This window comes from Hippoglossus hippoglossus, chromosome 9 (genome assembly GCF_009819705.1).
Source record: "Hippoglossus hippoglossus isolate fHipHip1 chromosome 9, fHipHip1.pri, whole genome shotgun sequence".
Classification (NCBI taxonomy): Eukaryota; Metazoa; Chordata; class Actinopteri; order Pleuronectiformes; family Pleuronectidae; genus Hippoglossus; species Hippoglossus hippoglossus.
This window is the reverse complement of record NC_047159.1, coordinates 19,470,543-19,492,242: the sequence shown is the minus strand read 5'-3', so window position 1 is coordinate 19,492,242 and position 21,700 is coordinate 19,470,543. Positions and strand designations below refer to the sequence as shown.

Below are 21,700 nucleotides of genomic sequence, written 5' to 3'. Positions count from 1 at the left end.
TCTTTTCTCAGCTGGAGAAATCACAATTAGGAATAACACAGAAACAATATGGGGAGGAATGATGGGATGGGGCATTTCAAAGCACGCAAGGGTTCACTTGACTCCACAGCACTAAGCCAATGAGAGCGCAGCATGAGTGAGCCTCCTCTCGCCACTAAACGCTAACACATGGCCCTGCTTCTTTTACTTCTTCCAGAAAAATGCATCTGTAATTCTACACCTCTTCAGACAGGTTTCAGTGTCATTTTGAAGAAACATGTTTACATTTATTCCTAAATAAATAAGATATTTTTTATAATGCACTAAACAGAAGCCATGAAAAAAAAAACATCCATTCCAGCGTTTTTATATATTTTTTATTTGCAAAATAAAGGCTACCACACATTTTAAGACAGATATATTTCCTGATGGGACATTTATCAAGCATCATATTCCGTAACATCAGACTGACAGTGAAATAAGTGATGCTGAGACCTGTTGCATGTCACCATGTTTTCCCGAGTAGTCATTGTGTAACAGCAAAAGTGCACCAAGCCTCAGTACTCTTCCCTCCCTCCTCTTCATCTTCCTCCTCCAATCCCTCCTCCTCACCGGCGGCCGTCGATTTAAAAACTTCCCTCTCAGCTTTGGAAGTCATTGTGGATTTCATTCTGTCAATCAGGTCAGGTCACCAGGAGCAACATGGTGAGTTACCAGAATCACGCTAGTTTGACTTGCTTCTTGTTATTATCTTTATTATATCATTATTACCCTTTATTCATCTGTTGGACTCTGTACAAAGAAATAAGAATATTTTACAGTTTATTTATTACTTTTCCTTGTATTATAATAACGTTATGATGTGCTTTCTTGTAGACAACATACACAGACAAAGGAGAAAAGGTGAGTAATATAATCCTTGTTAAACTAGAGAATTTTTATTGACATCAAGTTCAAAATAAAGCACTAAAACTAAGATTTTAATGCTACTAATTCAGCATTTGTTAGTTCCATTTTGCTATAATTTCCCCCTTCATCAAATATAGCAAAAAAAAAAGCTGAAAAATAGATCTTCCATCAGTGACTGATCTATGTAACCATTATTTCTTCATGTCTCCAGCATGAGAAGGGCAAGTTCCTCTGCTTCGATCACCTAACATTCTGGGTTGGAAATGCAAAACAGGTACGTTAACTAACTCCTGCTCGCCATCCACTCTTTGGAGCACATCATTTTCCTCCTGACCTACTTCTCCTGCAGACGAAGGGGTAGACTATACATTGAGCAAGGCTATTGGTTCTCCAGAGGGGTGGAGGGGACACAGCATCTCAAATACTACACCTAACCGCTTCTAATTTATTACTGCATAAACCGAGTCAAGGCTCAGTAGTCACCAGCAGGTGGCGCTATCAGACAGTTTAAAGCCAGCCACTTGCGATCACGCTTAATTTTAGGTTCACGTCAAATAAAACATCTCAATGAGTTTTTTTCTGTTTAATAAAAATGATTGTCTTCAACAGGCTGCATCGTTTTACTGCAACAAGCTGGGATTTGAGCCTTTGGCTTACCAGGGCTTGGAGACAGGCAGCCGCGAGGTGGTGTCCCATGCAGTGAAACAAGGCAAGGTAAAAAGAAAAACACACACCAGGCAGAGGATGCACCGGGAGCAGGAGAAGATTTCCTTCAGTGCAATAACAAGAAAAACAAGAATCACTGCTCTGTGGAAGTAGAATGGGCGTTTGAATGTCACTGGTTATTGTCAATGTACAGATATAAAAAATATCAGGTCTATAAATGTAACTCTACTGAGAAAATCAAAAATAATCATGCAGGTACTTTTGCTTTTATTGTGTTGATGTTGTCACTTTGTGTCCGACAGATCATTTATGTGTTCTCATCTGCCCTGAATCCTGACAACAAAGGTACGACTTCACTGATGCTGCAGTGGGTTCACTGTGTGGTCAAAGCTGAAATATGTATTTGCATTGCTCCAAATATGTCACAAAACACAATTTTAAGGCAACTTCAAAAGAAAAAATTGTAATTATTTACATGACAAAAAATGTTTGAAGTTACAAAGAGGGGAGATGCTATTATGAGAATCCCTGTTCATGCACATTCAGAATCTGACCAAGGTACTGTAAGAAATGTATCCCTCACAATTAATGTTAAGACTTTCTATTAATCTACAGATGTGTGTTCACTGATATTTTAATAGTTTGGGATTATAATTAAACCAGGCACTTTAATGTCTCTCATACATTTTATGATACCTTGCATAGCCTGCTACCGGAAAACGCCTTCAATTAAACCCAATGAAAAAAATCAGAAGAAAAATCCCATATGCTGATATTTTTCATCTTAATTTATATGCACAAAATATGAACTTACCTTGGAATGTCATATAATGAAATTCCTGCTGCTCTTAAAAAGCTATAAAAGCAACCGAAGAGCACACCACCATGGCTTTCAAAGCATAAGCAAATCATGCCTTTATTATGCATATTAAATTACGAAGTAATTATCTTGTGCAAACAAGTTATTTATAATATGAACATATTTGCATTGCATATATGAGCATTGGATAATTATTATTGTTATTACTTGCGCACGCAAATGGATTAAATTGGTCACATGTTGGGACTTTAGGGGCTCCGTACTATTCAAATTTACTTCAATCTATATATTTTACACTGAACTTGCAAATGACTTCAGAAATTAAATTTTTCTCAGAGATGGGAGATCATCTGGTCAAGCATGGGGATGGAGTGAAGGATGTGGCATTTACAGTGGAGGACTGTGACCTCCTTGTGCAGGTAACACTTCACTGCTACATTTAATTGCTGGGAATTGTTGCTGTTAGTTTTGCTCTCAACGCACTAAGATTCTCTCTATTCTCAGAAAGCCCGTGAGCGAGGTGCACTTATTGTAAAGGAGGCTCACACATTGGAGGACAAATATGGGAAAGTCCGACTGGCTGTGCTTCAGACGGTGAGAGAAGTCACCGAGAAGGAATCCTATGAATCTACATTCAACATCTTCATATTGAAATATGAAGATGTTGAATGTGGATTGACACATCCTGAAATTAGCTGATGATAAATTGAAGAACTGGCAGGATTATAGACCCTCTTGTGTTTGCTGCAGTATGGTGACACCACACACACGCTTGTGGAGAGGACAGGATACACTGGGCTGTTTCTGCCAGGATTCCTCCCCCCTCTGTTCAAGGACCCTTCATTAGCCAAACTGTGAGTTAATGTGTTTCTAAAGTTTATAACATACATGTTTCTGTCTGAATCACAACTAACGAATGTTGTATGTTTGTGCGGTTTCGCTTTTGTCTGTCCATGCAGTCCCAGTGGAAAACTCAACTTCATCGATCACGTTGTGGGAAACCAGCCAGACGACGAGATGGTTCCAGTGGTGGAATGGTAATGGACTCAAAGAGTAGAAACATGCAACATGGAAAGAAGCACGTGAAGTTGATAGATAGCAGAGTCAACGGCCATCTGACTCTTACATAACTCTGAGGCAGCATCAGCATGACTCATGAGTTTTCTCTAAGAAGGTCCCCATTGGGTTTCCACATCTGGATCTTGTTTCAATGCGGAACAAGTAGGTGGGAAAAGGCAGTTCTCAAAATGAGCAAGATCATTGGTTGATCCTGCAGACGGGGGGTGTAACACATACCAGAGGTTTTTGGCTCATGTCTGAATATATCACTTTATATTTATCAGGCTGCAGTTCTCCAAACCTTTGGAAAACCCAAAGCAGAAACACTGAATTTAAAAGGTGTGTTGATCTGGTTCCTGATCTTACAGGTACCAGAGGAACCTTCTCTTTCACCGCTTCTGGTCAGTGGATGACAAACAGCTTCAGACAGAGTTCAGTGCCCTGCGATCCATCGTAGTGGCAAACTATGAGGAGACTGTGAAGATGCCCATCAACGAGCCAGCTATCGGGAAGAGAAAATCTCAGATTCAGGCATGTTAATTTACACTTCCACTAATATGTGGATTAGACACAATTTTACTTCTTTAATAACAGTTGAATAGCAGGTGTCCTTTCCATGTGTTTTCACTAATAGGAGTATGTGGAGTACTATGGAGGTCCAGGAGTGCAGCATATAGCCATGAACACATCAGATATCATCACTGCAGTAAGTCTGGGAAATACTGTGTTTGCTTTTGCATGTGGATGCATCCCTGCAGCGGCAGCAACAACGCCCTGATGGATTCCTTCTCTGCAGATTCGTAACCTAAAGGAGCGTGGGATGGAGTTTATGTCGGTGCCGGACACCTACTACGAGCAGCTGAGGGGGAATCTGAAACACTCAAAGCTAAAAATCACAGAGGACCTGGACGTCCTGCAGGTCAGAGTTTCAGCCATATTTTTGGAGGACAAACATGGAGGATGGATGTTTTTATGCTTTGTCAAAACCTAACTGTGTTTTTGAAAACATAACATAAGTTAATTTATTCTCCTGTCACAGTGAATTTGAGGGCATACAACGTTGGTATACAACTGTGTCAACACTTCATTTACAGGATCTGAAGATCTTGGTGGACTACGACGACAACGGTTATTTACTTCAAATCTTCACCAAGCCAGTTCAGGATCGCCCCACTGTGTTCTTGGAAGTCATTCAGAGACACAACCATCAGGTGAGGGCGCGGCTGGGTAGATGAACACAGGGAGATACATTTTTAAAACACCTGTTCTGTGTGTTCAGTGTACTGTTCTCAGTGTATAACAATATTATTAACTTATATATATATATATATTCTATTTGCTCACAGGGCTTCGGAGCAGGAAACTTCAAATCTCTTTTTGAAGCTATTGAAGCCGACCAGCACGCCAGAGGAAACCTGACGATCCTGACACCGAATGGAGTTACAAAGAACATGTGAACCTTGTGTTAGTCTCAATAACTATGTATTCAATATGAAAAGACACTTTCTGTGGAGGGTCCTGTTTACCAGATATTATTGTGACCTGCTTGTTTTATTATTCAAATCTTTATTTTATGTTACCTCATCAGTAAGAAGAGAACATCAACACTAAACATTCATAAAGAAATGCTTTCTTATTATAAAATATTAACACCACCAACATTTTTGATACAAGCTTGACTCAAGCAAATCACAGTTGAAGCTCTCATGAACGAAAACATTTAACGATACATTCATGTTATCATTAGGACAACGAGGTCAACAGACATTTCATTGTAACAGAGGCCTTTAGTGTGATGTTGCACACAACTGCAATGTGAGAACAATTGTGTTCATGAACTGAATAAACAAATACAACCAAGTGTAGTGTTTTATAATGAAAAAATGTAAAATTATTATTAACCAAGCTGCAGTGCTTTTCAAAATTATCGACTGTACTGTCTGAATAGTAGCAAAATGGCTTTTTTTGACACATATCCGGTGTCTGTGTTTATATTGTGCAGTACCTCAGGCAACTTTGGCTCATGACATAACAAGGACACTTCATTGGAGATCAGTTCAAGAAGCCGCGGCAGCTTTCTGCTCCACACAAGCAAGGAATCTTTGTCTCCTCGATGGGAAATTTGTAGTCGTATGTTAACTCCTCGTTGATGCTTATCAGCTGCCGGGAATATATCACGATCTTCTTCTGAGACTCCACAGTGATAATCTTAGCGTAGCAGTTAGGCTGCAGGACAAAAGAAATAATAATAATGAGTGCAAACGTTTTGATGAGAATGTCAGGAGGGGATCCAGGGGTGGGGTCAGGGGGGCACTGGCCCCAGCTGAAATCTGAGTGGCCCCTGGAGTGCCCCTGTCCTGTCAGTTGTCTTTAAAAAAAACTAAACAATAACTAACATTAATATGAGTTTGCTAAGAATGTTTATTTTCTAAACTTTTTTGAAGAACACAATGTGCTGTACAAGGAACAATTTTCAAAATATGTTCAATGATATGTGGTTTTGCTCAAAGTTATAGAGCTAACAGGAAACCAGGAATATCTTAAATGTGCATCTTAATGAATCAGGAGTTGTGCATAGATGTTGGTCATATAACTGTGGCTCATTTATAGCCCCTGATTAAAAAAATTCTAGATCTGCCACTGAAGAATGTGAAGTAACTTTGCATTAAGAACGACATTAAACAAATCTCTCAACTCTCACTCACATTGCAGCTGTGGTTGAGGAACCTGGCTAAGTTCCCATATTTAGTGGCATCAATGATGGTGTCCTGATCAACCCGGAACAAGTAGCTGCTACCGATGCCCTCCTCCTCATATCTCTGCTCCTTCATGTCAGCAATGACCTGAGGCGAAAGAAAAACAGATAAGTCTATTCTTAACAGTGTTGTTTATCACTCGACTCACACTCCTGGAAACTACCCAGAACAACCAGGGGTCCCAGTGGAGCAGTGGGTCCATTCACAGAAAGCAGTCAGGAGGATAGGGGTTTGTTAAGAAGCTTGTTAGGGGGCCTTGTCATTAGTTTCCATTTGTCTCACCTGTCTGATGATTTGTCCCACATACTCAATCACCATCTCATCTGCTGCTATAGGCTCCATGGCAAACAGGCCCCAATCATGAATGTGACTCCGGCTGAAACGAATCCTCTTCTTTCGAAACTGATTCAAGAAAATACAAAAGAAATCATGTAAAAATGAGACAAATACCATTTGTTAACACAGGCTCCAACTGCTGCAAATACAAACACGAAAGGTAACTTGTCTCAGATGATCGCTCAAATCACTGTGTCTAATTTAGACTGCAGTATAGTGGGTACATATGGACAGAGATTACAGTGAAACAAAAAGATTGCATTCACAACTAGTGTTCACAATACATCTGTAAATACAGCTGCATGCCAAGATACCAATACCAGCAGATCTACAAACAAACAAACTAGCTCAGTATCTAAAGAGGTCTAATCCGTTTTATATTTAACATAGCATTACCTTTGCTTTTCGCACAATTCAGAAAAAGACAGTATGTGGGTTAGGGTTAGGGTTAGGTGGCAACTCATTCATATCAAATGCTTTGGACTTAAAGGGTTTGAGTAAGCTTCCTTTTAAATGGAAAGCAGATCTTTTAAATTGGCTGTATTTATCTGTACTAATAGTATTTACTATTAACAATTTACATAATACTATGTACGTAGAGCAACACAGATATATCTGTAATAGGTCAATAGCGACCAATAATACCTCTGATAGTAGTATCTTTTTTTACCTTCAGCTGGTTGAACTTGACCAGGTCACTGTCCCAGCTGAAAAAGGACAGCAGGCGGCGCTGTTCAGACCTGAAGCCAGATCCAGCACGCAGCAGTGAGGAGGGTTGCTGGGATGGAATAGATGTTCCCTGCAGACAGACATATGACATGTATCACTGAATGGGTTAAACTGGGCTCTGAGATCTACACAGTTCCCCCCGTTTACTACCTGAGTACTTGTGGATGGAAGCTCCGCGTCCAGCTTTGTGTTTTTCAGATATTTTAATTTGTCCTTCCTGCTGATTTTGTAGAAACCTTCACTGCGAGCAGAGCCGGTCCTGTGCTTTGGCCACAGTTTCTGTTCCTCACTCTGCTCTGTGAGGACTTTAGTCAGTGAGCAGCAGTCAAGAAGATCAAACATGTAATAAGATAAACAGAACCAATGTATCAATCACATTCAGCTACTGGTTAATCAGAAACGACAACTACCTTCACCAAGGAGTTTTAGTTTTCACCCCAGTGTGTTTGTATGTTTGTCAGCAGGATTAAGCAAAAACTACTCGACAGATTCATGGAAATCTGGAACATGAGCCAAAAAAGAACCTGTTCAATTTTGGAACAGATAAAAACAAAGGGGAGGATCAAAGATTTATTTTTAACATTGGGTGTTTTTACCAATATCCCAATGTGCTTCGCTGAGGTTAGTATTTTATTTGCAGTTTATTTGTAAATTATATTTTTTCCCCCCTAAAATATTCAAATTAAAACATAAATACGTAAAAAATTTACAGAATCAATCAGTCATTTGTGCATGGTCCAGCACAACTTAGAAGAGAATCACACCCCCTGTGCAGACATTATCAATGACTTGAAACATTGACCACTGACCTATGAAATTGAACCTTAAATAAAAAGGATATGAGGGTGAGGTATCCAGAGTGTGTCACTGAGCCACCCAAAACCATTATCCTGCTCTTGCAGCCTCTCAAATGTCGACTGCAGCAGCCTCGCATCTTCTTGATCCAGACCCTCCTTCCAAATACTATGAAGGATTCTCCTCTCCTCACGCAGTGAGCGCCCCCTGTGAGGACGACTGTGGTACGAGAGTGGACCAGCACGTTTTTTCAGTGATCGCTGCCGATGATGAGTTCTCCATCTCCTATTTAGTCTCCTCCATTGTTTTCGCCTAAATACAGATTTCTCCTCACCCAAAAGGCCAAGCGTATTCTCCAGTCCCTGCAAAGGCTTCGTTCTCACACGCAAACTGGTCCATGCACCCCTCCCCTCAGATGAAGATTCAGAGAGATTGCATGGAGAGATCACTGTGATGGGAGAACCTCCAAGAGAGTCGTCACCCAACTGGGGCTGTGAGGTGGCCACCAATTGTGATTTCCTCCTGTGGACTACTGCTCTTCGGGGTAGGACAATGTCTCTTCCAGGAGTCTTTGGAGCGATTATATATGGATTGTTGGACAAAGCTGGAATTAGTGGAGAGCTTTTAAGAGGTGAGCACATCACAGCGCTGCCTTCTGATATGTGTGTCTCTCTGCCAGGTGTTGCTGGAGTTCTTACAGAGCTGTACTGTGTACATCCACTTCTCTCCTCTCTCCCAGGAGTTTTCGGTATCTCCTGGTATAAATGATATGAGGCCGCCGGGAGGTCAGGGGGAGCTAGAATGAGCTCGCTGCTCACTGGGCAGCGGAACAAGAATTCACTGGCTTCATTTGAGTCCTCACTTTCCAGCTCAGCCACTGTTCGCTTGCCTGGTGTTTGTGGTCGTTCAACCTCCTCCACAGCCGGAGATGTTGGTTTGCTTTTCATCAGGATGTCAGGGTCACTTTCCACCAAGAAGCCAGTGGGAGTGAGAGGCCTGAGGTTTTCTATGGTTTCCAGAGACTCCAGCGACCATCCAGGGCTCTCCATATCCGAGTCAAGGTAAGGCTCAGCTGCTACACAGATAAATAACAAGGATGACTTCATTAATAGACTATACAGCCTTTTTAACAGGTCATCTGAGATCATTGAAATCCTGCATAATATATATATAATATAATTTTAATCAATACCAATATAACAACAGTCTAATATTATTATACTGCTCATAAAGATGAGTTTAAATCCACAACCTTCACTCAAATTAGTCTTTAAAAATAAAACAAATAAAAATGTGATATTTATCATGATAATTATTGATATTGAAAATGTTTATTATGACATCATTTTTGGCTTTATCCCCCAGCACTGAGTAAACTGATTCAATCTAAATCGTGTAAGACATATAACCTGGAAGTCCAAGAGGTGATGGGGGCTGTAGGTCATGGGATGCACTGGTTGGGCGCTCCATCAGAGCATCAAAGTCTTGTGTGTCTTGTTGACAGTCTGTGCACTGGTTCTCCTCTCTATCCCCCGTTTGGAACGGATCTGACCACTCCTGCAGGCACAGATCAAGCTGAGCACCAGGGGTTAGCGGGGCCGCTGAGTTAAGGGAAGGATCGAGCTCCATTGACTCTTCATCTGACGATATAACTATACAACCATTACTCCTGTCGTCCTCTTCCTCCTCCTCCTCCATGGCTTCTTCATCTTCAGGACTGAGGTAAGAAGAGGACGAGTCCTCAAAGCTGCCTGAGGAGAACGAGTCAGAGGAGTCGAAGTCTGACGACTCATACTCGCTTTCCCCTGAGTAGCTGCTGTCTGAGAACAGCTCTGTTATAGAAAACAGAAACAAAAACATGCATTCATAGGCTTGTGACTCTTTATTAACTTTCAGTGTTGTGGCTATATGACCTTGTAACATACCGCCATCCAAGCTCTGCAATCCATCACTCATGGGGGAGATGACGGCTAATTCATCCTCTGAGGGGTTTTGTGCCACTTCGATTTCTTCCTCGTTAGGATTATTCTCTTCATCATTGTCATGTTCTCTGTCACACTAAATACAACACTAGTTATACTATGCAGCCTTTAGAATTTCATAATTAATGCCGCTGAACTGCTTTTTTGTAATTTCTTTTCATGAAAAATCAATATTTACCAGGTTCTGAGAGGCGCCGTCTTCAGGCACAATAGCCTCCATCTTGTCTGGCATCATTTCTTCTGCTTCTTTCCCTTCATCATCATCGCTGTCTAGCTCGTGTGGCCTTGAATGTCTGCGTTTAGGCCTCTCCGATGCAGGTTTCATTGTGTCCTCCCCCTGTTTTAGATCTAAAGTGGAAAGAGAGCAACACAGCTGATAAAGCTACAGTCTAGAATAGACAGATGAAGAAGTGAACATATGGTAAATGAGCATTAGATGAACTCAAAAACACTGACCAGAAATTTCATGCGCAGAGGACAACACAGTGTCTGTCTCTTTTGGTGTGGCAAGATCATCGTCTTTTTTCCTTTTAACCTGCACAACAGTGTTATTTTACATTACATTGAGTTATATATCACTCAGAGGATAAATGCTGGGGTGGTTCAAAGTAGAGTGAGCAGATTATTTTACCTTGAAGGACGGTAGTGGAGGTTTTTTGCCCTTGCCACTCATATGACTGAGGGGATTTATTTGTTTGATTGTCTCATCCACACTTTCCGGTCCATTATTCAAAGGAGAAACTTGTATCTTATGAATAAAACAACAAAAGTTGAATGTATTGCCATAAGAGCGGCAAAGGGATAAAGTAAAACATCTTTATTCTGGTGATTTCATTGACCACTGTGAAGAACTTACCTTTGTTTTTTTCTCTTGAGAGTCCCACCACTCCTCAAATGCCTTGAAAGACACCACTTCAATCATTTTACGTGTAATGTCCTTCTTAATGATTGACTTTAGTTCATCCATGAGGACTTCTAAAACTTTATCTACTGTGAGTTTATGAGGGTCTTCCCGCACAAGCAGGTAGTCTGGTGGTGGTACAAATGGGTTAAACCTAGGGAAAGGAGGAGCAGGCCAGTGCGGTGGAAGGAAGCCATGCCTCGGGGGATTCCTCTCATCCAAACGGCTTGTCGGCGGCATGGATAAAGGGTACATGTGCACAGGAGGGGGAACAGAAGGTGGCGCCATCAAAGGTGGAGGGGGTCCCAGAAAAGTTGTTGGGGGAGGAATAGAAGGAGGAGGTCGTATAAGAGGAGGAGGAATGGAGATACCAACATGGCCAGGAGGGGGGATCCAGCCCGGTGGTGGGATGGGGATAGTGCCGTTTGGCAGGCGAGGTGGGGGAAAGGGAGGAACACGGAAAGGGAAAGAAGTGGCCGGTGGACGGCGGCATCCAGCTGTAATTGCAGGGGGAGGCTGAGGAAGAGAGGGGATGTGTTCTGTTGGTGTCAGAGCTCCAGGCGGTCTGTTGGCTGAGTGTCCATCATTCACTGCATGATGCTCCTGAGTATGATGAGAAAAAAAGCTGATTTATAGTTCAGACCATGATCTGATGGGATCACACCACCCGCAACGATGCTGAGCAACCAATTGTTAAACTGTCAAGACTGAAGACCGGGGGTGACAGGGCCTTTGCTGTCAGAGCCCCAATCCTCTGGAATAGTTTAGGAACTCAAGAGTTGAAACTCTGTTGTCTGTTTCTAAATCATCTATCAAAACCTACTTACTTACTTTTAGCTGTTACTTTGTTTCTTTTATCCTTTTCTTTCGTCATTACTTTTAAATGTTATATTATATAATTTGCTCTTTGATTGTAAATTATCCATCTTCTAATTCGGCCTTCGTTCTAATCTCAACTAAACACCTGTAAAGTTTTGTGACAACATTTTGTACGGTTGTGATGCATTAAAATACAGACAGACAGACAGACAGACAGACAGACAGACAGGCAGACAGACAGACAGACAGGCAGACCGACAGGCAGACAGACAGACAGACAGGCAGGCAGGCAGGCAGGCAGGCAGGCAGACAGACAGACAGACAGACATATGAACACTTGCCAAAGTTCTCAAAAACACCTCTGTAATAGGTCCAGCTATGATATGAGTTTACAGGACCACATTTTGCGAGGATGACACACACACACACACACACACACACACACACAGACTCACAAGGCAAACACTACCAGCCACTCTGTTGCCACTGGTAATAACTACAACTAGAACTACTACTTTTATTTTCATCGTGATGTATGTAGAGATCTTAAAGACGTACCTTCGGACATGATAATGACTGGAAACTTTTAGCATCTTTATCATTGTTCCTGTGTGCCCTCCTTCCTAAATCTGTGAACTCTGATGCAGCGGGGGACTGGGCGTTTCTTGTAAGAAACGATACAGCTCGAGTAGTTTCATCATCTTCATTTTCACTGAGAGACGCTTGACTGTCAGGCAGCCGATCCCCGGAGTCATCGGAGAAAGGGGAGCTATGAGCAGAGCAAGGTGATCCTGGGCTGTCCTGAGAGTGCACATCAGCCTCCGAAGTCTGTCTGTCAAAGTATGAGGGGTCAGTGCTCTGGCTGTTGATCAGTATATTTTCAATGCGGGAGTCCAAACTCTCCACCTGTGGTCGGGGGTTGCTGGAGGAGCGGTTTCCAGCAGATGGAGGTAATTCTGTTCTGAATGCATGGTCATCAGGTGGGGGGGATGCTGCTGTCTGTTCAACAGCTGGGAAGTTAATGTTCAGGATGCTAAAAGAGTGACAGGTCGGAGGTAAAGTCTTTGAGGTAGCAGTGATCCCGTCTCTGGGCTCTTGACGGGGGGAGGTGAGGTTAAACGAAGGTTGTGTATTATTGTGGGTGGAGGATTGAGCACTGTGACCCCACAGTTCAACCTGCTGGCCTCTTGTTTGTATTTGAGAAGAAAGGGCGTGTGGCGGCTGTGGTTGGCAATGCTTCAAATCCAGGTTGACTTTAGAGACGTTGCTGGATCTGCGGCGATACCTCGCAGGTTTGAGACGGCAGAGCTCTCGTCTTAATGGTCTGTGAACACTAAAGCTGGAGGAGGGCTCCCCCTGGAGGACCGGAGTCGCCTGAAGACTGGAGTAGCAAGAGTCCTGGGAGAGAGGAGTGGCAGACAGGGAAGGGGTGAGGGGGGTTCCCTGAGAACGTGGAGTGAGCCCAAAGCTGCAAGGTGTATCCTGCCAAATACTGGAGTAAGCTGTGTCCATGGAGAGGGGTGTAGCGGTGCTGGTGGGGCTGGAAACACTCCCTTGTCGCTGTGTGGCTGCGCTGCTCTGTAAAACAACATTTATTATACAGATAAATCCAGAAAACAACTTAGAAATATTAGCCCTAAAAGACACATTTCTTTAACAGCAGACTTATAAATACTGAATAGAATATTAATTAAATAAAGTTGAAATCATTACAAAACGACTTGTTGTTTTTACCAGCAAACTGTCAATCAAGTTTTGCAGAGCTGGCTCACTGCTGCCACCTGGCAACATCCAGGGGTTATAAAGGCCACGTAAGAGGAGCTGGAGATATCGCGTCCTGTTTTCCCCTGAGAAAAGTTGACATATTACAATCAACTGATGAACAATGACACTCTTTGCTGTTTATATATGTGAAGTATTCCTGAAGTGAGCTTTACCTTTAGGATCAACTTCCACGTGGATGATATTTCCCATCACTGACGTCTGATGGAGGTGCTGAACAGCGTCTCTTGCAGCCTGCACTGTGTCGAAAACCACCTTTGCAATCCCTAAATGCTTATTGTTCTTGGGATTGTAAAATATTTCCACTTCTTCAATACTCCCATATTTGTTGCACATGTTAGTCAGGAAGGCCTCTTTTACATTGTCATTCAACCTGGAAAACGTCACTTCTTTGGGAGGAATGGGGCCAACGTACCACTCATCAACCTGAAACATCACAGGCAGACCACAACCATAATTATAATCATTATTATTATGATTATTGTTGTTAATGTAGTGATTATTGTTACTATTATTATTGTTCATAATATTGTTAATGTAGTTATTATTGTTACTATTATTATTATTGTTAATATTGTTAATCTAGTTATTATTATTATTATTATCACTTTTACTGGATTTTCACTATCCCCTTAGATAGATAGATAGATAGATAGATAGATAGATAGATAGATAGATAGACAAATTGATAATATATAAATGAATGACTAAAGGATTGCATTTATGTATTATTGATTATTGTAACTCACTTTTCACCTGCCTCTGCAAAACCTTCTTGGATCGTTTCCAAGTGGTCCATAATGCTGCTGCTAAACTCCTTACCAGGTCTTTCAAAAGGTCTCATGTGACACCGATTCACTGGCTACCCATTCAATTCAGAATCCAATTCAAAGTTCTTGTGATCACCTATAGAGCTCCGCATGGTCAGGCACCTGCCTACATTAGAGATCTGCTGCAGCCCTATGTCACCAGCAGGTCTCTAAGGTCCCCTGATCAGGGTTTTGCTGGTGTTTCCCTGATCCAGACTTAGGACTAAGGGAGACGGTGCTTTTGCAGTTGTGGCTCCTAAACTTTGGAACTCTCTCCCTTTGGTCCTAAGATCTGTGGACACTGTGGAAACCTTCAAAAAACAGCTTAAGACTCATTTGTTTAGACTAGCCTTTGTGTAATTGTCTATTTGTTTTTATTGTGTTTTCCTACTGTGTTTCTTATTTGCATGTATATGCTTATTTTACCCTGTAAAGCACTTTGTAATGTCTCTGCTCTCGACAGGTGCTATATAAATAAACTTACTTACTTACACACTTATTGTAAGTCGCTTGGATAAAAGCATCAGCTAAATGATATGTAATGTCCTTAACCATCTTATCTTATCTCATCTTAAAGCAATTTAAAAGAAACAAATTGTAATCACATTTGTATTACTATAATTACTGTTATTAATGTAATTATTATTGTTATTATCGATGATGATAAAGAATGTACCTTCAATTTGGGCACTGACAGCTCGGTCTTGCGTGATTTGCTCCACAAGCGGCTGACGCGTGGATCTCTGACAGTCTCCACAGGAAACAGACCTAAGTCCTCCACCTGTGGAAGCAAACACAAGTTTATGATCCTGCTGGACAACTCGACACATGGTGGGAAACGCCAGCCGCACGCCATTGTTTAACGCAGGTGATGAAGAGGAGCTCACGGGGAGGTTGAAGAGCAGCCCATCATAACGGAACACTTTGTAGAGGCCGTTGGTTAAAGCGGGGTCGATGATCAGCTTGCAGCTCCTCCAGTGCCGAGGCGGGGTCTCTCTCTCAGTTCTCTGTCGGTCGCTGTCCATCACATTAGTCACAGCCTGCAGGTGAACGGCACAGCAGTGGGCATTAGCCGAGGGAGGCCGTTAGCTAACCGAGGGCAGCCGTTACTCTGAGGTGAACACGCCCCGACAGGTGATGGAGAGCATCACCTGAGACGCTGCTCTCCTCCCTGGCACACAACAACAGGGGGGAAACCAGACACAGCCACAGAGTCCACGTCACATATATCAAATATGACACGTTGGCGTCGTGTCGCTCACCTGTACCGAAGTTTGATCCCGTGATGGAGCGACATCGCGGAGAAGCTGCTCAGGTTTTCCGTGTCCTCGCCCAGGGTGGACGACAAATCCATCCGCCGGGCAGGCAGGGACCGAATGTAGGTCCTCGGGAGGGGCGGAGGAGCACAACAGGTGAGTCAACAGGTGGCTGGTGTGACGCGTCACTGAAGAGTTACGAGTTTATTATCACACAGTAATAATCAGACTAATAGAAATGAAAAATATAAAGTAGAAAATCACTCAAATTAAATAAATATTCACGTTGTTACTATATACTTATACTTTTGAATAATATCAACAATTTCTAACAATCCCCAGAGAAGGATGCAACATTCTAATGTATCATTTTAAGTGACTTATTTGAGTTTAATGTGATTTATAATGAGGCACTGATTTAAAACATGATGGTATATAATATGGAATGGTATTAATCTTTACTTTGATCCCTTTTTTTAATTCTATTTTATACTTTGTTCACTTGTGTACCTCTTTTTGACTATCTGCTGCTATAGCAAGAGAATATCCCCAGAGTGGGATCAATACAGTTTATCCTATCTTATCTGATCTGATCTGATCTGATCTCATCTGATCTGATCTGATCTGATCTCTTCTCTTCTCTTCTCTTCCCTTCTCTCATCCATGGACTGTATATAAAGATCTCATCTCCTATATACAGTGTATGATATTATCAGGTCAATGGGATCGCTTGCAGCCTCTCTCCTGTGAAAGGTGAAGATCTGCTGATGCTATAGAAAGGTATTTATGTGTCTTTACTGTTTGTTGTTCTTGTTAACATCTGGATTAGGGTGAATTCACTTTCACCAATTACTTCATGTCCCTGAAGAAAAGTTTCTCAAAACGTGACAGAGGTAATAATATCCTATCCCAGCCTATGCATAAAAAACATTTTGCAGTTAGTACTTCCCTAAAATACCCCAATATGCCTGTGTTAAATATATGTAGTGGTACCCTGAGGTGCAATGCTTAATGCAAAGCAGACATAATAAAAAAAAAGTGAAAACACTCTGGTCATCGGGTCAGAATGGTTTCACAAGTATCCACAGAAACAATCTCCTGTGGCCATGACTATTTTACCCAGGCTATAGCATGTGTAGATAGTATTATTTTTGATAAGCAATATCTATGTGTGATCACAGGATAAAAACTAATGAAAGTCACACATTTGTGAGAATAAGCCAGAGGGAAATCAATGACTTTCTGTAACTGCAGTGTTCTGCCAGATTAAGGGAAACTGTGGACGGCTTAGCAAGATAAGCAGCCTCGGAAACACTGAAGGCCACAAGGCTGCTTGTTGTGATGCACAGTCATGCTTCTTACTGGCCGACAAGTGTACGCTGCACTCAAACTGAATGTATGGACACATTTCCTGTGTAGTTTCCCCTTTCTGACTTCACAGTTTAAAATATATTTTGGTTTGAGAATTAGTTTGTCTATTTTTCGTGGTATTTCTAAACACGAAAAACATGCAAATAAAAATAAATATGACACACACAAATGATCTCAAATGTTATGTTTTATTCAAACTGAAAACAGAATCCTGTAAAATCGAGCCAGGTCAAAAAGCTGCAGCTTCTTCAGCTGCTAAAACTTAAAATACAGTATCTACAGATAATTCACTTTTTAAAGCTGTGCATGCAGAGAACCAGCAAACTCCCTATATACAGTAACAAACAAATAATTAAATAAATAAGCCACAAAAAAATGTACCAAAGAAACATGCTTTTGTTTGCATTGATCTGCTTGTAAAGAAGCCACATGTAGAACATTCTCATCAGAAGTGCTTCAGAGTGACTGCAGTTCTGTCTTTATTTAATTCTTTGTAACAAAAAAGTCTTCAAGAAACCCAATCAACAATGATATGGTATAGTGTGATAATTTTGGTACTAATCAGCCAGTAAGTTACTAACCCTTTATTACTCATTTGCATACTACACAGAAACACAGTAGTATTGTGTTCACCATCATGATGACTGTGCCAAGACTAAACTGATGTTGCAATAACAACCACATCATTGCCTTGGTTTAAATACAGCATCTGGTTAAGAGTCCAAAATCACAAAATTGTGCAATTTGTTGACAAAAAGCCAAAATAAAGATTCTATATATTCTTATATATTTACAACTCATGTTAAGAGGGATTTTACTAATTTCATAATATTTAGGGATATGACATACTGCATAAATCAACATTCAACTCTAAAAGTTCACATTCCTTCATTTGAGTTTTGGCATCAATGAAGACAAAAAGAAAAGAAAATGTTCAAACCCAAGTAAAACAATTCAACAATGTGCCACAGGACAAAAAGGACAAACCCTATATTCCACACTTTAAACCTTAACAATGTGTGAACATGCTCAAGTCTGTAAACTAAGTACAAAACATACATATTTATAACCAACATTTGCAAAAAGCAAAACTTCAAAAGAGACTGTGAAAGAAAAAAATTGTCCTAAAGAGACACAACCATCGGCATAAAATGCTGCCTTTAATATTTAGTTTCCTAACTTTAACTGTTGCTTTAAAAATATGTCCACTGCAATAACACACCTTGCAAAGAATTTCCCTGACCAGCATTTGTTTTTAAGCAATGTCCCTGTTGCCTCATATTGCACATAAAAAACGGTAGATGTTAACATTAAAGCAGAACTTTGGTATTTTTCCATCTGGGTCCTATGTTTATAAATGCAGAGGTGTAAATGAATGGTACTTACAAAAGTTTTTACAAAAAGATTACACTGTAGCCTTTTAAAAGTTTCTGTAAGTGCCATTCATTTACTTTACATTTACTTTTATTGTTAAAGGCCTAAACCATGTCTTTGTTCAGATCTTAATTTTCCTATGCATGCAGATCTTCAAAAAGATAATTATACAAATAGTAAAATTTCAATTGTTCAGCAGACTAAAAAACCTGATAAGGAAAAATCAGCAAACCCTTCACACAACCGATAACTAAGGACAAATAAAAGGTTCTTACGAGCAACCATTAAATTCAGTGAGGATGAACATGTGTTTATCAACCAAACCAAAGGACTAATAAATGTTTGACAAGGATGCAACTCGTTCTATAACTTTGGTTTTGAAGCCAGCAGACAGAGTTTCTAATGTAACTGAATATCCATTCATTATTAGAAGGCTTATCGTTTAAGAATCGTTGGGTGAGAGGTGGGGTACCTGGACAGCCTATCGCAGCACAGATAATGAAGAGAACCATTCACACTCACATTCACGCCTACTGGCAATTAGGGACTTGCCAACTAATTTAGCCAGCATGTCTTTGGACTGTGGAAGATAACCAGTGTACCGAGATAAACTCACGCAAGAATGGGGAGAGCATGCAAACTCCCCACATAAAAGACCCTGGTAATGCCTTTTCATCGGAAATAATTCACATGAACACTGAAAAGAATTTCTGGCCTGACAAAGAAGTGCACTTTTACTTCACTGCCATTGTTAGTCTGTGATCATGCATTATCGAAAAGGGGATTGACCTGAAATGCTGGACAGATAAGGCTTGAAATTTCAGAAAAAAGCAGCTGAGCACAGTTCATCAAAAGCTATAAGAGGAGATTTCACAATAAAAGTACTGCTGAATATTGCTGTGTGCTGACTGGCTGTGATCAAGGGAAATTAACAATTGCCTTCAGCTCTTCATTGTCCGGCCGGTGGTCCAGCTGGTTCTGGAGCTTAATGACCTGCTCCAGCTCTCGGATCTGTCGGTCCGTCTTGTGACTAACGAGCGTGCGGTAAAAGTGGACGGCGAACACAATGAAGACTATTCCAAACGGCACCATGATGCAAGTGGAGGCGATGGCTGCGGCCTGGCCGGAACTTATGGTGCCGTTTTTTTGTTCTGCTTTGCTTTGGAGGGGTAAGAACTTCACCCAGCACAAGAGCATCACCTCCGTAAGGAAGAGGAGGGTGCCGATGACTGTGGAGAAAGCCCAGGCCAGTTCTATGTGGTGGTGCATCCGCTCGTGGGGGGACTCGTGGACAGAGTTGAGGTTGTGAACGTTGCTGACAGCCTCAAGGTTAGGGAGGATGCAGGTGCTGATCATGAGGGCAAAGAGGTGAACTGCAACCAGAACTGTGGTGCAGGCACTAAAGGCTATGAGCAGCCCGGGAGGATACTCATACTCCCGTTCCAACTGGACCTCCACCATAGCAACCTGGTAAAATAAAAACAGCACAGTATTTACGACATTTTATTAACAGTAGGTTTTCATGAATAAACATAGTGGCAGATATCTGCACCGATATAACTCCACTGGAATGGTATCAGCACTGGTAGTAACTGTAGGGAAATCATGTATCTGCAATTAAATACAGTTATTATTTTTTTTTTTTAAATCAGATTTATTTTCAAACTTGTCTTTCATTCAGTCCATTTCAAACCTAGATAGTTTGGAAATATAAAATTGATTTAGGCTGTTCAATGCTGAAAACAGGACTGATAAACACCTAAAATGACTTTGCTTCACCTAATGACTGAATATACATGTAAACAACCAACTGCACAGATAATATTATTTAATATCTTAAATTATTTAACCCAGACTGTATCAGTAACACAACAAACACAGCTGTTGTTTACAGTAAATGCACAATGATAAAATGTAATGAGCTGTTTTCTACAATGAGATGGGGCATATCAATGGCAGCTATTAATCCAATGAAATGTAACATTACAAATCTTCACAGATGGCTTTTATTGCATGTTTAACAATATGAGACAAACTTTTATCTGACAGCTACGTTGACCATAGCTGTTCAGAAAGTGGTTTTACATTGTATGTAAGTCAGTGGTTGTAGGTCTATATGCAAGTGGACATGTTGTGGCTTAACAAAATGAAGAGAAAAGTATCACCTATGACGAACCGTGTAAATTCACACTCTCCGGAAAAACACTATAAACATTTAATGAGTAAACAGCTAAATCATGAGATTTCATTCTTTGAATCTTACTTTGTACTACTATTATAATTATGTGTGTGTGTGAGGGGGTAACATCCCAAGTAGAACTATTACAACACATTGTTGCACATTATTTACTACTTACAAGTTTAGCTTGCTTTTTTTTGTTGTTTGTATTTTGATTGAATTGGTGTAGATGTGAATGTAGCTAAATGGTTTGGCTGTGTCAGCTGCTGTGCGGTCTACTTGTTGTGGCGGAAGGTGACCCTACAGGACTAAGTTGGATGGTGAGTTGCCAAACTCTCTGAAGTTTGCACCAACTTGTTCTATCACCAGATCTGCAGATTGTTGCGCTGCTTTGCACCGTGACACCTGCCGGAGGACACCGTTTGTTTCCTGGAGTTACTTTTATAAGGTTTTCTCCAACACAGTTCACTGGAGTTAATATACAGTCATAACATGTTATCACACAGGAGCGGTGGTTGGGCCTGAGCAGGTTAAAACAAGCTTCTGCGTCACATTTACTCTGTGTGTGTGTTGTGTTGTGTCGAACTTCACTGGAACAAGAGGCGGTGAACTCACCATGGCGAAGCCGGAGAGCAGAGCTGAAGTTCGGCTGGTGGCCTTCAGCTTGGCCCGGCTCAGGTAGAGTTTCCTCCAGGACAGAGCCTGTAGCGAGTGCTCGTTCAAACTCATTTCCGACAGAGAGTTGCTCGGAAAGTCACCGCAAGTCGCCGCTTTGCTTTAGTTCAGATCGATCTAAGCCAACGCTGGAGGTCGCTACTCGACACGCGGATCTAATAGTCGCGCAGGAAAAGAGTTTCCACTCGGTTAACATTCAATAAAAAGTAGGGTTGAGAAAGTGGCTGTCAAACTATGTGGAGACTTTCCCCGCAGCAGCTGACCGTCAGGAAACACAACATACCCACAATCCACCGCTCCTCCTCTCAGCTCGCCTCCTTACGCCCGCTGCTCAAACTGACATCCTGCGCGTACTTTCCACTGAGAATACGTCCCCAGCGTAGAGCTGGCTAATGAAGTCATGTCAATAATTAAAGCGAAATCATTTTCACCCTTAGCAATACAACAAGTGTCTAATATACACGTGTGTCGATGTAATGCTCACGGGGAGGCAGAACACATAA

General features: G+C 41.3%; 3 protein-coding genes across 3 annotated transcripts; 1 reads left to right on the top strand and 2 right to left on the bottom strand.

Annotated features, from left to right (window-relative positions):
* The first annotated feature begins 572 nt into the window (after positions 1–572).
* hpdb (4-hydroxyphenylpyruvate dioxygenase b) lies at positions 573–5,374 on the top strand. Its single transcript, XM_034596399.1, has 14 exons — positions 573–684; positions 856–882; positions 1,100–1,162; positions 1,498–1,602; positions 1,857–1,899; positions 2,711–2,793; positions 2,879–2,968; positions 3,125–3,228; positions 3,334–3,411; positions 3,802–3,964; positions 4,068–4,139; positions 4,230–4,352; positions 4,528–4,644; positions 4,780–5,374. The coding sequence occupies exons 1-14, from the start codon at positions 682–684 to the stop codon at positions 4,888–4,890; spliced, it is 1,182 nt and encodes a 393-aa protein (XP_034452290.1). The 5' UTR covers positions 573–681; the 3' UTR covers positions 4,891–5,374.
* Positions 5,375–5,466: 92 nt separating this feature from the next.
* On the bottom strand, positions 5,467–15,680 carry LOC117768206 (histone-lysine N-methyltransferase SETD1B-A-like). Its single transcript, XM_034596398.1, has 18 exons — positions 15,605–15,680; positions 15,230–15,382; positions 15,019–15,123; positions 13,689–13,959; positions 13,486–13,598; positions 12,310–13,329; positions 10,888–11,535; positions 10,663–10,779; positions 10,488–10,566; positions 10,210–10,379; positions 9,975–10,107; positions 9,459–9,881; positions 8,096–9,124; positions 7,405–7,568; positions 7,196–7,324; positions 6,472–6,591; positions 6,139–6,276; positions 5,467–5,659 (listed from the first exon to the last, which is right to left on the bottom strand). Exons 2-18 carry the CDS (start codon positions 15,365–15,367, stop codon positions 5,486–5,488), a joined length of 4,971 nt encoding a protein of 1,656 aa, XP_034452289.1. The 5' UTR covers positions 15,368–15,382; positions 15,605–15,680; the 3' UTR covers positions 5,467–5,485.
* Positions 15,681–17,751: 2,071 nt separating this feature from the next.
* On the bottom strand, positions 17,752–21,487 carry LOC117768464 (calcium release-activated calcium channel protein 1-like). The gene is made up of 2 exons (XM_034596824.1): positions 21,138–21,487; positions 17,752–19,810 (listed from the first exon to the last, which is right to left on the bottom strand). The coding sequence occupies exons 1-2, from the start codon at positions 21,249–21,251 to the stop codon at positions 19,262–19,264; spliced, it is 663 nt and encodes a 220-aa protein (XP_034452715.1). The 5' UTR covers positions 21,252–21,487; the 3' UTR covers positions 17,752–19,261.
* Between the last annotated feature and the right edge of the window lie 213 nt (positions 21,488–21,700).